Source organism: Sipha flava, unplaced genomic scaffold (assembly GCF_003268045.1).
Source record: "Sipha flava isolate LNK unplaced genomic scaffold, YSA_version1 32_pilon_pilon, whole genome shotgun sequence".
Lineage (NCBI taxonomy): Eukaryota > Metazoa > Arthropoda > Insecta > Hemiptera > Aphididae > Sipha > Sipha flava.
The window spans coordinates 578,902-599,367 of record NW_020273018.1 but is presented as its reverse complement, the minus strand read 5'-3'; the positions used below and the strand labels follow the sequence as shown (position 1 = coordinate 599,367).

The 20,466-nt window shown below is 26.0% G+C and overlaps 2 protein-coding genes across 2 annotated transcripts; one reads left to right on the top strand and one right to left on the bottom strand.

Moving 5' to 3' along the window:
• Window positions 1-3,808: 3,808 nt before the first annotated feature.
• On the top strand, window positions 3,809-19,136 carry LOC112686927 (probable E3 ubiquitin-protein ligase HECTD2). The gene is made up of 15 exons (XM_025559421.1): window positions 3,809-3,893; window positions 3,965-4,138; window positions 4,245-4,391; window positions 5,869-6,023; window positions 8,233-8,335; window positions 8,409-8,498; window positions 9,159-9,223; window positions 9,867-10,022; window positions 14,346-14,494; window positions 15,159-15,484; window positions 16,880-17,269; window positions 17,387-17,461; window positions 18,170-18,364; window positions 18,476-18,591; window positions 18,680-19,136. The coding sequence occupies exons 2-15, from the start codon at window positions 4,025-4,027 to the stop codon at window positions 18,942-18,944; spliced, it is 2,346 nt and encodes a 781-aa protein (XP_025415206.1). The 5' UTR covers window positions 3,809-3,893; window positions 3,965-4,024; the 3' UTR covers window positions 18,945-19,136.
• On the bottom strand, window positions 13,138-13,548 carry LOC112686930. The gene has a single exon (XM_025559426.1). It carries the CDS (start codon window positions 13,380-13,382, stop codon window positions 13,152-13,154), a length of 231 nt encoding a protein of 76 aa, XP_025415211.1. The 5' UTR covers window positions 13,383-13,548; the 3' UTR covers window positions 13,138-13,151.
• Window positions 19,137-20,466: the final 1,330 nt, after the last annotated feature.

Genomic DNA, 20,466 nt, shown 5'->3' with positions numbered 1-20,466 from the left:
ACATTTTTATTCTAGTAGTAATTTTGAAATATAATTTTTGGGTTTGATCAGTTTTCCTTGATTTATTAGTTAAGATGGAAAAAGAAATAATTTTTTTATGTACCTATTAATTTACATACTAACTATTTCAAAATGTAATTTTTGGGAATAATTTGGTTCATTATTATTGAAAATTACTAATTTTTGATCAAACAGTAATTACAATTTCACATTAAATAAATACTGTTTATTTAAAAATAGATAACATGTTATAAAAAATATGTTTAATTTACATTTTTTTTAGAATACTTGTACATTTTTTTCATTATAAACATAACTATTAAAAAATATGAAATTAACTAATGTTTTGGTATTTTTATTAATCATGAACTATATTAATAGAAAAAATCTCAAATTGTTCCTTTAGTGGTTCACTTTCTGTAAAATGAATTTACTTCAAAATTGTATTACAGATTTATTACTTACAAATGTTATCATTAATAAAAAAAAAAAAATACATTTTTCACACCAATTCATTTCAGTCCACTCAAAATTTGAAATTCATTAAGGTCGTCAAAGAAATTCTAGTTTTGAAATAAAATAAATAATTTCAAAATAATGATGTGAATGAGACTGGGACAGATCTAATTTTGAAAATTGGGTACTTTTGTTTTTATAGTTGCATATTAAATGTTAAAACAATATAATTAAATTTATTAAAAATAATATTGTAAATTGATGAATGAAGTTATACGTTTAAATCTTTTCCTTACACACTTTTTTAATAAAATTACCGGCTTGGTAAATTTTGTATCAAACATTTGTTATAAAATCGTATGGTTGTTCTGATTTTTAATTTACATTTACGTTTTAAAGTTTGATCACAAATCCTTCAAAACATTTTAGTAAATTCTTAGAGTGAATGTAAATTGACTATTCAAAATACCTGCGAAGTAACCTCTAATTAATTAATATTATAAAAACAATGATTATAAATACTTAAAACATATTTATGAATCAATGACAAAACTTAAAAAAAAAAATAAAGTCTAAAAAAAATACATGAATAAAATATACAACAATTAAGATGAGCGAAAAGAACCAATAGACAAAAGATTTGAATGCACCAAAAAAGTTGTAAGAAAACGCCACTAGTACCACATTAAGTGTGAAAAGAAAAATACCTAGACTGGAATGGATTACCCAAAGTATCTTAGACTTAATCGAGGAAAGACGAAAATACAAGCATAGGAATGACAGGGAAGGTCAACTAAAATCGAAACCTAAGAAATCGTATAAACAGAGAATCTAAAAAAGCGAAGGAAGAATGGTTAGAGCAATAATGTGCTGAAAAAAAAACCATATTTTTGGAAAAATAGGCTTGACTAAGCCTATGAAACCATTAAAAGTTTTCTCAATACAAAAAAAAAACTCGTAATAATAATATTAAAGACAAGAATTATACATTGTTTTTGGACACAAGGTAGGTGGTAAATTGATAGAGAGTACCTTGAAGAACTATATCAAGGGGACGAGTTATAAGATATTAATGAAGAACCTAATGAATGCTCTTATGGTGTGCTGATACTAAGAAATGAATTTAATGCTAGTCTTAGAGATTTGAAAAATAAAAAAAGCCCCACTAATAGATGAAATCTCCGGAGAACTATTATAAAACGCAAGTGAAAGCGTGACAGACGCAATGTACCATCTTATGAAAGATATATGTGAAACAGAAGTAATACCGAAGGACTTTTGCAACAGTAGAATTTTAACATTACTATAAAAGAATAAAGCTGACTCTTGTACAGATTTTAGAACTCTGAGCTTACTTCCTCACGCCTCAAAGGTACTCATAAAATTATACATTGAAGTATATTTAATAAAGCCAACCAATATCTTGGAAATGATCAGTATGAATTCAGAAGGCAAAAGAGAACTAGAGAGGTAATACTAGGACTTAAGATCTAAATATATTAATAACATAATCAACCATAATAAAGGTCATAAAGCAACGATGATGGGACACGTTTTTCGCCATGACGAAGAATTGCATCATACTAAAATACAATAGATACTGTATAATAGAAGGTGCCATTAAAGAACGAAAACCACGAAACTAGTACATATCTCAACTAAAAAAGATGCAGGGATTGATACTTATGCCGGATTAAAAATACTTGCTGAAAATCGTAGCAAATGAAGAGAAAAGCTAAAAATGTTGTAAACCAACCTAATACAGGTTAAAAAAAAGACAAAACTTGGGAATCTTAGGCATGTGTTTTTTTTTTTTTAAGATATTAGCTATAAATATGATTTTATTACTACAGTACTACATGGAATAATAAGTGATTTTATTGATATTTTATTATGTATATTTTATGTTATGACTCTAAATCAGGAATGGCCAACCCACGGTCCGTGGGCCGCATGCGGCCTACCTTGGAAAGTTTGCGGCCCGCGAGATTTATCAAACATTTACAAAAAAATGTATTTTTGTCCCAATAAAATATTCTGAAATGCTCGCACAACGCGGAAGCCGTATTATTATCAACATAATTGCAACAAACTGTTTGATTCGTCGACAAAATCTTCGTTCTCAAGTATTGTCGATAAATCATGCAAGTAGTCATAAAAACAGTAAATTACATTTGATTCCGCACAGACAATTTAAAGAGCTCTAGAAAGCATTAAATTAAGAATACGGTGATAAAAACAATAATACGTAATTCATTCTGTTTACTTCAAATAATTAATACAGCAACACTTATTTTATAATAATGATTAATCTTGTTTAAAACTCTAAAAAAACTGTTTTAACTCTAAATATTTTTGTATTGGGGCAAAATACTAATATAATTTTTTATGTTGCCCGTGGGATCGTAATGTATTTTGAAAGTGGCACGCAAGATTATTTGGGTTGGTCATCCTTGCTTTAAATAGAGGTCCTAATAATTTAGTTTTTCCATAATTCATTTTATCTATTTATAATCCAAGTCTATAGACGCAACTAGGGGGATACCTAAATATTTAGCCTCCCTAAATATTTTTTTAGTACTCCCAGATTAAAAATAATAAATTCAAGAATTTTGTATTTAAGATTGAGATAAAATCTAATCATTCATGTCTTAATCTTAATGTACAAAATAATTTATCTTCATCTTTATATTAAAATTTGAACTGAACTTGTGGTAGTGAATAGTGTTAAATGTTGTCTATATATAAATCAGTATATGAGAGTGTGAGAGCGTTTTCACTGTGATTTGTGTTATATAATAATAGCTCCCCTAAAATATAAGCTTTTGTTATGGCTGTTTCTAGGTCCTTGAATTAATAGCAAGAACATAATCTTTGTTTTTTTTTTTTTAGATTAAATAAATTAGGTACTTAAAATATTAAAAAAAAATTATACTTAAGTAGTTTTACAAAGGATTTAATGGTACTGTCCTGTATAGAATTTTTTTGAAAATATTGATGTACATAGATAATTTTATATGTTTGTATTTAGATATTTTTCTCATTTTTAGTCTTATAATAATTTTGATTTAAACTTTGTCATTCCATTTTCGACTTTAGTCCACCTCAGTGTTGTATACTAGATTTTATTTAAAATATTTATTTTAACATAGTTTATATTATACGGGCAAATTTTAGCAAGTATCATTAATTCCATAGCGGCGTGGCAAAGCTAAATTGTTATCAAATCGAGTACGTTTCAAAATAGTTTAAATTAATAATTTAAAATCAATAAACCTTGAACTGTGTTGTTAAATCCATTTACATTATGTATGTATAGAATTAAAAATATATGAGTCCCTGTACGTATAGGTATATGTATGATGCACAACCAAATGTGTCAAATAAATCTAAAACATGGGCATCGAATACGTTTTAATATGGTTGTCATGACACGCGTATGTAAAACATAGTATAATGAACCTTATAACTCCAATATAAAGTGTTATCGAAAATCCTCTTATTACAGTATTTGGAATAAACGAATAGGAAAATAACCCAAGTTCAACAATATTTTAAATGATTCCGAATGACTTGGCTTTGGGACAAAGTAAGGAAGTCTTTCCTGAATAGAACTTTAACATTTTCTGTAGTGCCATGTGTTAGTAGATCTTCCATTAGAGATAATTTACATTCAATAAACGTAAGTACTTTGATCTTAATTATTTTCGTTCATTTTTACTATCTCAGAAAAATATGCATCGTTATGTATAATATTATATTGTCATATTCTAAACTTAAATATTTAGATTGATTCGTGTGAAGATGCAGAAGAACATTGGGACCGACTGAGTCCGTGTCCTTTCTGTGGTCATGAGGATAGCCCCGTTTTAACCAGAAACCAACGATCGTGTAGTGATCCCACAGTATCTAGTTATTCGAGGTTACCACCAATTGTAAGTTTTCATTATTATTTTAACTATATGTAAAACTATATTAATGTTTCTAAATATTATGCTCTCTGATTACAAAGACTTTATTTATTAATTATTATACTCACATAGATATTTTACTTTTTAATAAAAATAAACAATATGTTTATTAAACAGATATATAAAAAAGTGTATAAATATGTAATAATTTGTAGATAGTACTTAATTAAATAACATTTTGATTTTTCATATAAGGTAAAGCTTGTTTATATGGGGTTTGACATATTTTAATAATTACTATTTTTATTATTACCTATTTATTTATTAACTGGAATTTTAGCAATGTTGAACCTCCAAACCTCCTCTTTACCTACGCCACTGGAAATACAACATTGGTGTAGTATATATAAGGATGAATAATATTAAATTTATTCATTTTATTTGTAAAAAAGCTCATTGATTTGCCTTTTCTCACAAACATATTTTTAATAATATTCAGTGTAATATTTTTTATATTTATTTAAACGATATTACCCACCTAGTTACACGCCCGGTTTAAATATTTAATCATATCTAGGCAAACTTAAGTTTTGCTGCCCCTTACATGTAAATTCTACATCAAATGTTTGTTTTTTACAAATGCAATAATAAAATAGACTTAACTCTGAATTCATTATATTGATTTATGTAAAGTGTAAAGTTAACATTTGATTAGATCAATAAATTTGTAGACAAGTAAACCCCTACTAATTTAAATAAACATAACAATTTATAGAAATTTATTTTTAACTACACATGATTTTATATGAGTAGGCATTAGGAAGTGTAAACCTTTTTTTTTCCAAAAATATCTATTGTATAAAAATGTTAAATGTCGCACTAGATATGGGCCTATGTCGACTATCCCTTGAGCCAGGCCTGTTTAATTATAACTTTATAATTTTTCAATAACCTGAATAAAAATTGTTTTACCTTCTTTATTTTTTGTAATAATTTATAAATAATTTATAAAAATAACAATATTTAACTTTTTATATATTATTTAAACAATGTACCTATTGATATTTTATAAATTATTCTATTTCTTCTCTCTTAGGGAAAAAATGCAGTTTGTCCAAATACAGTAGAATCCGCTTATTACGATGCCATATATAACGATATTCTGGATAAAACGATTCCTAGCCGTGTATTTGGTTGGTTTTATATCTCACGTAGGTAATGTTTTCGTCATCCGTATACAACGAATTTCGGATGTAACGATCTGACTCTTTAGGTCCCCTGAAGATCATTATAAGTTAACTCTACTGTACTTTTTCAGCTTCTAAACTATAATATTTAAATTTATCGTAAAACTAAACTCCAACAAGTTATATCTATTTTTGTTCATCAACTTAGAGAAGTGGATCCAAATCTTCATGATTTTATTTTATTATAATTATTAAAAAAATATTGATACTAAGTGAGGTTTATACAAAATAAAATATTTATTATTTATTTTCAGGAAAAATCTAATCAATTTCTTACATATAGACCAACTATAACTTCTATCAACAGTCAAGATCCGATTGACCAGAGTTGTAGAAACATTAAAATAAATCTTCAAATAGAGTCAAAACCTAAATATCCAATTAGACATGAAACAAGAGAAGAATTTTTGTAAGTATTATTCGATTAAGCTATTTGGGGCTTGGGTGCTGAAGGCTGATTATATTTATATATGTAGGTCCTATTATTTGTTAATGTTAAGTACGAACATATCTACATGTATATATAAAGCCATAATGTCTGACGCTATAAATCCATATGACTATACCAAGACTGCAGCATCAGTGGGTGTATAGATTCCACTAGTAAACTATAGGGTTTACAAGAGGTGATCGTAGGACGCGAATATTTCACCTCATATTTTACATCATTTTAATTTACCATACCCTTAACACTTGATAATTTACCTCGATTCGCTTATGAAATTGTAGCAGGATTTTAAAATGGGAGGAGGGCCAAACCCGAAATACTAAAAAAAACATAATCAACAATTGACAATAAAAGTTAATTTTTATATTAAGTTGAACGTATTTTGTTTTATTGATTAAATTTATATTTATTAATTTAATTTTGACCAATCTAAAAATAAGAGACGTAGAAGAGATTTTGAAGAAAATACTTGGATTATTTCTTCTTTTGTGATTTTTTCGGATTTATTTAAAATAAAATTACTATTAAGAAAATTGATAAGAATTAAGAAATAAAGCGAATTCAACAAATTTTTCAAACGTCATAAAATAAAGAATAAAATAATTATGCAAAAACGTTGATACGGCCAATGGGGGGTGGGGGGTGGGACATGGACTACTAAACCCCCACGATAGCTACGCCACTATATTGTTGGTATATTTTATTATATTTTATAAGAAAATCTTTAAATATATGTTATTCATGTTTATATACTAGTAAATCCTATAATAACAATGAAGAAAACAAAATATAATCATAGTCTATAGTTTCATATAATTAGTGAGTGTTAAACATTTACATTTTTTCCTATTTTTATTGTTTAAAGATTACATACAGCTTTCTTTTTTCTAACAAAAATGATTTATTTTAATTTTTAATAATATAATAAAAATATTGTTTGTTTCCATTTTTATTTTTTATTTTTTTTAACTAGATTAAAAATTATTAGATAAAAGAGTCAATGATATTTCGGCAATAAAAATAATATAACTTAATCACTATCCGTTTGTATCTGCCATTTAATTTTTGTTTATTAGTAATTTTTAAAAATTGTACTAGGTTGTTCGGATTTGCATCTACTTAATTATACCCGTTTCTTTTGTCATTAACCGAATAATTGCATTATATTGCAACGGCTATTTTAGAAAAATTAGAAGAACTCGAAGAGTCAAAGTGATATGAGTTAGAAAATGGATCATAAGAAGTTATATATTTATTAGGAATCAGAACAAAAACAATTAATACACTAAACTAAAATACATAACGCATCCAGATCATCTAGTTAGTTATTAGTCAGAAAAGTGGGGAGGATGCTACTTGAAGTATAGTAATATTTCTATATTGGATGTACTAAATTACTAAGTAACTAAATTACTTTACTAAAATACAAAACTAAATCGGTATGCTCATACACATTTAGTTACTAAATCACTCGCTACTTGACTAAATTAGTAAAATAGTGTAAACTAGGCTTAAGAAAAACCTGTTACTGGTAAAGTGCAGCTAAATTATACCCAGTGGCGGTTAAATTATTTTGTCATGGGAGGGGTCATAGCTGATTTTTTAACAAACACTATATATAAAAATCTTTATTTTTAAACATGAAAATTATATAATATTAATGATATTTATATTATTAAATCTATTTTTTCTGGTATTTTTCGCCAATTCGTCCAGTACTTCGTCTGCAGTTATATTGACAACCCCACGATGAATAGTCATAGTGGCTAAACCATTGAGACGACTCTAAAATAATATAATTACACAATTCATATAATAATATAATATATTATGTTAAGCATTAAGTACTAAATTTAAATTTCATACATTCTTATAATTTAACTATAAAAGAACTGAAAAAAACTTAAAAAGTTTGTTTCAATTAGGTAATTTTATTCCTGCCTAGAGACTGTATAATAACTAATAAGTATAGTATATTTATTATTTTAAATAGAAAATAGATGAATACCTATATTATCTTATGTATAATATGGATGAGATATAAATATTTAAAAAAAGGTCGTGGGGGGATCTATCCCCCTCATCCCCCTTGTTTGACCGCCACTGAGTATACCGTATATCCTAATGCCAATATTTAAATACTTAAATAAATAAATATTTTCATTTACAGACAAGAGATACGAAAAGCCCATAAAAATGAAAATTATATTATCATTCAGCGTTTTTATATGAGATTGTTTGAGTCATTTAGCGAGATTTGTGCTCTGTTTAAGGTATTTCATATTTTTATTTTTAGATTTCAGAAAAAAATTATTTATTTTAACTGTATTTACCTGTGGGTTATAGATTAATCCAAGCCAATCTGGAGCTAAACTGGAAGATCCTGATCTTAATTTAGAATTTATCTACGCTGTAAATGACGCCCTCAAAGATTTAGTATAATATCTAATCAAAATCATTAATATTTAGTTATATATGTAAAACATTTAAATATATGTTACTCGCAAAGTGAATTAATTAAGTATTTTTCATAATTATCTAGAAATTATATATATTTGCTAACAATAAATAATTTTAAATTTATTATTTTATTGAATATAAATAGAATCATAAAAAATGCACAGGTAAACAATTGGAGCCGCAGGTTCACAACCTCTGGACTTAATATTGTTCATTTAATACATAGATTATAGTAATACCATCTTTTTTATTATCTCCTTGATTGGTTTGATGTTTCTTAATTGCTTTTTCTTAATAATTTATTTTCACGTATTGGTAAGTTGCCAATCCATTCAACAGTTGTTATTTTGTTTTAGCTACGTTTATTTTATTCATGGAGTAAAATGGATACATTTAAAAATACTATTGATCTATTATTTATTTTACTATTTTATATAAACCATTATCAGCAATAAAAAACTGATAAGTTTTAAAGGAATAGTTTATTGGTTTTATCTTTATAAAAAAATTAAATAATGAATTTTATGTATTATGACTAAATATTATTAAAGCATAATGTATAAATTATTAATTATTTTGCTAGTAACATATGAAATTTTTAATATGTATTTTTAACGCATAGTTTATTTATTATAGCCTAGTGGAGTACAAAAAATAGTTTTAAAGTCAACAATAAATGCATTATTGGAAAATAAGAAAAAGTGAGAGTTTTCTTTGTTACTTTAAATTCTATTTGAATTAAAAATATAGAATAACTTAATTTTTATTATTTACATTTTATTTGCTTTATATGATACCAGTGAAGCGTTGACATATATGTTATATTTTTTTTTTATTTATAGTTGTATACATTGGGATACATAGAAAAAATACATTCACAAAAAATGGTATTAATGACTTTAATGGATAAAAACAAAAAACCTAAAATTAATTTATAACCATTTTGTGTAAGTATTTTTGCTATTTGCCCATGTAACTATGTAAATATAGAAGTGACTTGTAGGCATATTCTATCGGAGCGCTGACCCAATAAAACATTTTTAATTGCATTTTGGTTAAATAAATTAAAATTTAGTAGGAAATCAGTAGATTTATGCACTTATTTAGTGATACATAATCAACGTTTTAATGTTAAGGCAGTTATAATGTAAGTCGAGCGAACCTAGAACAATTTTTTCGGAATATATGGGTGGTTTAAATTAATTTCCCCCAGTAAGGTGTAAACGTACAAATTATCTGGTAACATTTAAAGCAAGGGAAAAATAACAAATAGCATGCTTACATTATTTAATATACAAAGTCTAATTTTGATGCAATATTAAATAAAATGTTTATTTTATTCAGCCTATATGAGAAAGATGAAGTCAGAGCATTATTTATTCTCATTCAATGTCCAGTTTTCGGAACTCAATCAAGTGCACCAATATTTGCGCATTTATTAAATTATATTGCACATTTAAGCAAAGATGATCATCAGCTATTAGTAAATTGGTTTAGGATGTAAGTATACAAGTTTAAATTCTATAATTCAAAAAATAATATTAAAATACAGATAATTTATTCATTTGAACACAGTTAAACAAACTACGATATAGGTTTTTAAAGAAATCAGCCATAATGTATTTTATTGAATGGTTTTATCTTGTTTTTTATCAGTTTGTGTAATTTTGTCACCGACATAAATATTTTCTGTTATTATTTTTAATAATTGTTTTCTCATTTCCGGGTTCTTTTCTATTTGCTTAGCGATAGCGTCTACATTCATTTTAATGTTTTTGGTATCTTCAATGCTGCTTCTTCCTAATTGTTGTGATTCTGAGAGTTGTTGTTGAAATGGGTTAACATTTGATGGTTGTTTATAGGGTATAAATTTATCATAAACAATTTTTTCTGCATCTTTTGGTTGCAATTTTTCTTCTACATTTTGGTTTGATGATTCTTCATTACCATTTAAAATAATAGTTCTTTGCTCAAATGATTTACCACTACTTGGTTCAGAGGCATATCCATTGGATGGTAATGATAAGGCTGATGAAGTTGGAGTAGAGAAATCAATTGGTGCTGGAGCAGCGTATCTATATGTAGTTTGAGAAGACGGATTCGAAGCATAACGACATAGAGCCGAAGAGTGGATCGAAGGAGCAAAATTGTTTGAAATTTCATTAGTTACACCTGACGAATACACAGGTTCGTAAGATGTTATACTAGGCATAGAAATCGTTGATCCATACTGTGTATTTGATTGCATACCGATTCCCATTGGTTGCATGTAAGATGTGCCTGAATATCCACATGGAGAACTTGTTTCGAATCCATACATGTTATGAGCAGTATTGATAGCGTGCTCATATTCATCAGCTAAATTAATTGTTCCCCCTTGAGACATTGGTTGATGCACAAAATGTCTAGTGGGCTTTTGGTAAATGGGTTGTTTAACAATATGTTTTTGATATCCTTGGTAAGATGGACCGAAACCAATATGTTCCGTATAAAGTGGTTTGTGTATAACTTGTTGAATTTCTGAGATAACAGGTTTGTTCACAATTTCTTGTAATTCTGAAATTATAGGTTTGTGAATGACTTCTTGCAATTCTGTAACAACAGGCTTGTGAATTATTTGTTGAGCAATGTTAACTCCATTTTTACAAGGAATGGAACTAGAATACGATGTTGGAATAACTGCTGAGGGCAGAACAGAACCATATGATCCTAAAGATCCTGATAACCCATATGATCCAGCAGATCCTGACGACTCATATGATCCCAAATATCCATTGGATACCGATGATCCATATGGTCCTAAATATCCATTTGATCCTGATGACCCATATAATATTGAACGTCCATTTGGTTTTGATAATCTATATGATCCTGGTATTCCTCCAAATGATCCTGCATATCCGTATGATCCAGATCCTAATCCATAAGATCCAGATGGATACGAAGAAGAAATTAATTTTGGTGATTTTAACCAACCATTCGACTCGGATCCTATTCCATTTGGCCCGTATGGATATGATACCGTTGGATATGCTGGAACAATCGATCTTTCTGGATAATTTGATTCGATATTTTGAGCACTAGTTAATACAGATGAGTACATAGATGGGTTATTGTTCTGGTCAATAGAATCGTACGAACTTCTAAAAAATATAAAAATCAAAATAAGAAATTAAGTATAAAAATGATTCATAGCTCATAAAAATAAAGAGAAAATACAGTATAAAATATGTATAGAATTTTCAACTTGGTATAATTGTAACACAAATGTTACAAAAATGTTATATTTGTACCGATAATAAAAAAATTAATAAAAAATTTAACTATTTAAATGTATTTTATTGAAAACTATTTAATAAAAACCATGCTTTAAGTTCAATAAAAATAATTATTATCATAATGTACTTTGTTAAAATTTTGGAAGTAAATAAAATTAAATCAAGGACGAACTTCTTAATATTTTGGTGTTCAGTTAAATAGTTTATAATAAACCTTGCTTTACATTTCCAAGCTATTATATAGAAAACTACTTAATTTATTAAAATAAATATGTGACTTAACTCACGAAATTTAATAATGTTTTTACAATGAATTTTGATTTTTTTATTAGTATAAAAAAAAAACTGAGTTAAATCGTTAATTAACTCATTAAAGGAATAAGTGTAATACATTATCAAATTATGTATATTAAAATACATTAAAAAAGAATAATGAATATATCATACAAGATCGTAGGTTCAGATTATTTATGGTGGGGAGGGGGTTTGAGGGCTTCCGTGAAGTTAACATTACAATGTTAGCAAAACTTTTCAAAAACCCCCCAACAATGTTTAAATAGACTTGTTGGACATTGTTGGATATTTGTTGTACCACACATTATTTTTTATTTTAAAAAATTTTTTTAGCCAGTCCGGGACTGTCCAATATATGTCAAAATATTACAGTCGATATTTATTATTATTATTATTATTATTAAAAAAAATTTGTATTCTATTTACTGGTAAGTTTACCACTGCACATAAATTATTTGAGAAAAAAATCGAGAAATGAGCTTTTTAAAGCATTAACTACATATTATTTCACTAGTTTTTTGTTCTTCATTGTTTTACATTGAAAAATAAGAATGCATACTAACCACAGCACACAGCAGTGTTTTAAAACATAATAATTATTATTATATAATTTTAATTTGTTCAAATATCTACTAGATGAATAATACATAAGTACAAATGTACTTTACTTTTTATAGTACCAAAAATTTTTTTAAAAAAAAAAAAAATGAATAGTCCAACAAATTCCAACAAGTCTATTTTAACATTGTTGGAAGTTTTTTGAAGAGTTTAATTAAAAGTGTAATGCTATGTGTGAAGTTGATTAAAAGAAGTACTATTTATAACTAATGTTATGACCACTATAACCTACATAATAATTTAATATAAATTTCAAATTAATATTTTATTGTACTGAGTTTTTTTATAGCTTATTGTGTAATGAAAAAATATAAAAATATAGAAGAATAAGAACTTTTAATTTGTTTAAATTATCATAATAAAAAAATTATACGAAAACTGATTAATCCTAATTATTTTTATATTAACTAACATTTAATTTATAAACATTTTGGATTAATTACCTAGATTTATCATCCTCAGGGTTAAGATAGGTTTTTGGTTCTTTCTCGCCTGCTTCAGAAGACATTTGATCATCACGTTGTACTCTATGGTTGTTGTTTAATGCTGTTTCATTTTTTTCATTTTTGGTTTTGAGTGTTGTAGCTGATTTTTCTGGTTTTTCGGTCCCGTCCAATGGTTTGGCAATAGCCATTGCACAAACTAAAACTAAAATCAGTAATAACTTCATGATAACACTTTCGACAAATTTTATTCGACGGATGAACTGTATTAGAAGTTACTGGTAAAACGAATAGTCTCGTTGGGATATAAGTAGCTATTCGGTCAAAAACTAAAATGCATTGTCAGCAATAGTCAACAGTCAATATTATGCAATAGATTCAAGTGGACAAAATTATTCTAGTATATACACTGTTGAATATTTTTATGGATACTACCTATTTACTATTTATATATTTATTGTTATCGAAAAAATTAAATACAATTTATAGTTTAATAAATGATTGTAAAAAATAACAGCTATTAATCGGTCAGTACATATATACGAATATATATATTTTTGTATAATTAAATCTATAAGATTTTATGTTTTCAGAAAAAAAGCTAAAAATTTATTGGTTTTTTAATAATGTTTAATTTTTCAGTAAACACTTTTTGGGATACTAAATTTTCACAAAAAATATCCTGCAATTACTTTATAAAACGTAAATTAGACGGTAACGAAAATTTTAACCAGCCTATTTTTCAATGTTTTATAAGTTTCTTAAACGTACGGAAAAACTGAAAAAAAACATAATGAACATAATATTAAATTTCATCTCGAAATCGTTTTTATTTCTATTTTTAAAACTATATAATTAATAGCTTATGAAATGTACTCTAAATACCTACCGAACACCTTTAAGTTATAAACCTAATATTAAAAATTCAGAAAATTAAGTGGTATCCATTTTTACCATGGTTTTTAATACCCAAACTATAATTTTTTTAGATTATACTCAACTGTAAAAAAATATGTGCCAAATTTCAATCAGAATAGTAATTGGAATTTAATGATTTATTATTAGATTTAAAAATAAAATATTCCTATTATGAAAAAACATAGAACCAGTGTCATATCGACTTTTTTCTTATTATTTATGCTACTACCATTATTTTATGATAATAAAATTATTATAATTTTGTGTTGAAGATTGGAATTGGATAGATTAAGGTCATTTATAAGATGTATTATGCAATTTATAACTTCACGACAATTTTCTCCAAATGACAAATCTTTACCGCCTTTAGCAAAGACACTTTGGTGGATTCCATCAGCGACAAAAAATTTAGCATTAATTAGTAAGTTTACCTATAATCTAATAACAGAAAATAATTAAAACTCTAGATAAACAATAATTTTGAAAAAATACAGTCCACCAAAAAGTATTGACAATACATCCGTATTCGTAGTCATGATTTTCACATTCATTACAAAATGTAATTTGATACTCATTAGTAATGAGTTATTACTATTAATTAGTGATCGTATTTTAATTCAGATCTAGGTATTATTTTTGTATTTTATTTAAATGTCAAACATAACATATTTTTTTCTTTTTAATAAATTATACCTATATCACAATTCCGAATAATAGAAATAACAAAAAAAATATCAATAACACTCTCAATTATTAATATTTTCATGAACTAGGCATACCAATATTTGTATAGGTACATTTTTTTTAAATTAATTTATTTATATTTGTAAAAACATTTTGAAAGTACATCATTACTATATTTGCAAACTATTGATTATTTATTAGTGTTCACATTTAAAAAAAAAAATGTTCCTTGTTTTTTGTATAGGTACGTCAAAACGATTATAAATTATGTTTCATTATAATTTTAATTCTTTTTAATGTAGTATATTATTGTTATTAATCAATTAATAAACATTATTAATATCAAAACTGAAAAATATAAATTATATATTTCATAGTTTCTTGTAGTATATTCATTTCAGATGCTGCCAATAATCTAGGACCCGAAATGCTACATTTTACTGAACTGTATAATTCTGCATTGGATCACATTGACTTAATGCGTGATTACTATAATTGGCAAAGTTTTGAACCATACGAGTGTTTTTCTTATTGTCAATATCCATTCATTTTGAGCATTGTTGCAAAGAGAATCATACTTACTAAAGACTCAGAACAGCAAATGATATTAAATGCTAGAAAATCATTAGTATCGAAAGTTGCAAGAAGACAGACACCTAATATCGATATATTCTTTTTTAATATAAACGTCAGACGGTCACATTTGGTACAAGACTCATTAAATGAAGTAAGAAAACAATATTTATAATGTTAAATCTTGAATACTGTACTTTCATTGCCTCAAATCGTAACTTTTCATCTCAATACAACGTGGCTCAGTAAACAGTTATTTACATATTTGAATACAATTTTATACATAAAAATATAAATTATACACAAATGTATTTGAAAAGGTGTGAAATTATTTTTCAATGATTCAAAATTAGTATTTTATTTCGAAGATACTTTTTAGTTGTTTTAATAAATTATACTTATTAAGTGTATATTATTATTCAACACTTCGGTTTTGTTTTCTTAAAGAAAATATAAGGATTATTTAAAACTATAAGGTGTATTAAGATGACCTATATAGTATATTTATTTCTATTTATCAATTATTATTTTTGTTTCGTCTACCTTTCATTTATAATTGTTTAAGTTTCTATTTCCGACGTACATCCGCATTTAGGCATAGAGCCAGGAAAAAACAAATATTGTTTCCTTGCAAAACAAATTGATTCTTACACACAACTTTGCTTTTCATTTTAATTATAATATTTTGTTTTATAATTTTTTCCAATTGATATAAATTATTTAATTTTATAGTTGTTAATTTATAATAATTAATAAACACAGTATGAAAATAAGTCAAAACTTGATAACTTACAAATGAGTTAAAAATTAAAACTCTTTATGATTGTATTAAAATGATCATATTATGTGCTACTTATAACTTAAAATATGTAACTACTCGTTAGACAATTTTATCGCTTCCATATAGACAAAAAGAAAAATACCTAAGACTATTTATAAATATTACGATTACTTGACTAAAAATTCTAATAATTAATAAATGTAAATTATTTAAATTTACTTTATGTATCTTTTAGTTAATATATTATATTAGTAACTTGTTATTTTTGAAGTTAATTTTTTTTATGTATAAATAATTAAATTAAATTTATCAAATACATTTATAATTACCGGAAACTATAAATTGTTTAAGAATGTTCACTTGTTAAGATAAAGGTGATAATAGAGTTTTTATAATTTAATGTTCAAACGTTATAATAAATTTAAATAAATTGTAAAAAAATATCTCTTGATAAATATCTGATTAATATCATGTTTTTCCAATGATTTTAATTTTATAAATTATTAATACCTAATTTTTAAATTAAATTTGTTTTCGTTACATATATGTTTATATCGATTGGAAAGAATATTGTATAATACATGCATACTCAAATTAAATTAGATACAATTTTTAATTAAAATTACTTGACTTAATAGATTTTGGCTTATCATTTCGAACTATTGAATCGACTACTCTAAATTTATAGATTATTGAGTAATATATATATATATATAAACATAGGTTTAAATTATTTTGTTATTACACGAATAGAATGCGTGTTTTCAGATTGCTTTCAAGCAAAAAGATTTGAAGAAAAAGTTAAAAGTTACTTTCGCTGGAGAACCCGGACTCGACATGGGTGGTTTAACAAAGGAATGGTTTTTACTATTAATTCGTGAAATATTTCATGCCAATTACGGAATGTTTGTGTACTATTCACATTCGCGGTGCTATTGGTTCAGCACTGGACAAACAGATAACAAAAACCTTCGAGAATACAATCTAATCGGTGTACTGATGGGCTTGGCTGTGTATAATTCCATTATACTGGATTTAAGTTTTCCAGGAATTTGTTACAGGAAATTATTATCGCCACCGGTGGTACCTGCAGACAATGACATCAATGTAGGCGTTGTCGAAAACCCAACGTTAGATGACTTGAACGAAATTATGCCGGTTAGTAAACTTATTGAGCTTACGTTTATAGCCTTGGAGCATGCCATTAAAAAAAAACCTAAATTTTGTAAAAACAATGTTTGCGATTTTTGTTTAGACTCTAGTCTGTTGTTTTAGGATGTAGCTAATGGCTTAAAGCATCTTTTAGAATACGAAGGAAATGTCGAAGAAGATATGGGACTTACATTTCAGGTAGTTAATCATTAATTAATTTATAGTATATTGTACATAATGGTTATTATTATTGTAAATGAAGACCTTTTTTTAAGCAAGTCAAGTATAATACAAAACTACAGGTATGAAATACAGTACACATTACGTATACTATAATTTACTTTGTACTTGAATAAGTCTATTTTGTATGCATAAGTCGAATTAAATGAAAAAAGAACTAAACATTTATTTTTAATTACATCATATTTTGTATTAAATACCTGTATATTTATTATGATTTCATTGTTAATTTTCAAAATACTTACCTATCCCTTAATTTCATTCAATAAATTCTTGTTATGTTGAAATGTATTAATCATTAGAAAACAATTGGTTTTAATTTGTATATTGTGGTATAATCTATATTTTCATTCGAAATTTGAATATAAAATATATACTATAAATCAATTATAATAATATATAAAATAGAAAACTCATAGGAGTAAAAAATTAGTTCTGTCACAATATTTTACGTTATACTCGTACAACGTTTAGTCTCTCAGTATTTAAAATATTAAAAATAGAATAGTACCGTTAATTTTCACACCGAAATTATTAGTATATCGCATTAAATAGATCACTCTATTGATCATAAATCAATTAAATTAATGAAGTATGAACACAGAATAATAGTTCTTGTCATTATTGTTTATAGACTATGTATTAATTGTATATGTTTTAATTTAGGTTTCACTAGAAGAACACGTAACACCAAAAACTTACAAGTTAAAACCTAATGGAGAAAATATATCAGTTACAAATGAAAATCGTCAGGAATATGTAAACTTGTATTTGAACTGGGTACTTAATTTAGCTATTTATGAACAATTTCGTGCGTTTTACTTCGGATTTCACAGTGTATGCGCCTCGAACGCATTAATTGTAAGTTTCTCTATCACAATATTTACTTAATCGACCAAAATTATTAAAAATTAGTTAAATTAGTTTCTCTTAAAATGTGATAATTTTAATAAATACATTTGTTATAATCAGATGCTAAGACCTGAAGAAGTTGAGTTATTAGTCTGTGGTACTGAAACATTAGATTTACACGAACTCCGTAAGGCTACAGAGTACGATGGTTATCGATTCGATGACAGCATTATTTGGTACGAGCAATGTTGATTATTCAAAGATTTTTTCTTAAACAGATTTACTTAAACATATCTGTGTCATATACCTATATTCTATTTACAGTCAATTTTGGAATGTCGTTGAATCATTATCGGATGATCAAAAACGTAAATTCTTACTTTTCGTAACCGGAAGCGATCGTGTACCAGTTGGTGGTATGGGAGATATGAATTTCAAAATAACCAGAGGTCCGAAGAGATCTGATTATTTGCCCGAAGCACATACTTGTTTTAATCAATTAGTATTGCCACAATATTCAGATCATTATCAGCTTAAAGAAAAATTAGTGACGGCAATACTAAATAGTGAAGGATTCGGAATGGAATAAAAAATAGTAGCTTAACTTAAATTCCTATTTGTTTTTAACTATACAAAGAATATAGGATAGGTAACTATTATTATACTGTTCAATACGTTTTCTTACTATATATGTGATGATTCTGGTCAACTAATCCGTAAATTAAACAAATATATAGCAGTAGATAATTATTAAAATGAAATTTAATATTATGTGGATTTTTATGTTTTTTTCAATCAATAATTATCGCTAATCATCATTTATTTATATTCAGCAGTCTTGAAATAAGATAACCAAATAATATTCTTTGAACTATAAACAATAATATTTATTTAACAATAGATTATTTATGAAGACATAAGTTTAATTTTAAAACTTTTAAAACTGTTCTGTTGAATGTTGAATTAGTTGAATTTCTGTTGAAGTGACTGTTGATCAGTCATCACTTATGTAGGTAATTAACATTTAGGTTTTTACGATTTCAATTTACAGAAAAGTTAGAAAGTAACTGTATAGATAAGCACCTATGAATTATAAGAAAGTTTCCCGTAAAGGAAACTGTTCAGACTCAGATTATAAGCGATAGGCTGATCACGTGAGGAATTTTCAGAATTAAACTATTATTTTATTTATATTATTAATAACTCAAAAATTTAGTTATTTTGGACAGGTTTATAAAAAATAAATATATTGAAGTATTCGAAATATTTAATTTTATTATTGTTTTTATACTTCGAGTCCGCTTAATATATATATATATATATATATATATATATATATATATGTATTCTTTGTGTTCCTAAATTTACGTTTGACCATAATTGTTTTACAAATTACAAAATCAAAAAAAAATAATAATAATAAGCTTTACTTCCTGAACCGGGATGGGTCGAAAAAAATCAGTTTTCTATGTCAGATTATAAAATAAACATTTTTATGACAACTTGTCAACAAAATTTAGATTTATACTTTAAAGTCTAAACATTTAGATTACATTATCATAGTTATTATTGAACTCATCAATATCTTTAATCAAAATATTTGAGTTCTAAACTTCATCAGTTGTATCATTTGAAGGGGGAGGGGGGAAACTCATGCATTTGGCACATTCTAGAATCTAGAGTTTACTGTTCCAAAGTCGGCACATCTTCAAAATAGAAATACGTTTTTTTATAAAGACATGTAATAAATCAGAAAAATGAGACGTGTTCTATACGAATATAGATGTACAAAGTATAAATTATTTTATTTTTGGACTGGTTTGACGTCCGCCCTCCACCGTTAATCGGCACTTTGGTAAAATGAGCTAATAAGTCGGCAATCTAATTAGAGCATACTTACAGCCCTACTCTAAAAAATTGAATGAAGACACTACTTTTTATACCGGATATTAGACATACTTACGTCCTTAAGTATATTAAAAAAGTCAAATTTTTTATTTTATAAATACTTTTTCCGAAGAAGGTGATAAAAGAATCAGCATAATTTTATCTTTTGTTTTTTCTACACAAAGTAAAATAGCTTTTATTATTAGTCTTGCGTATCATTTTTA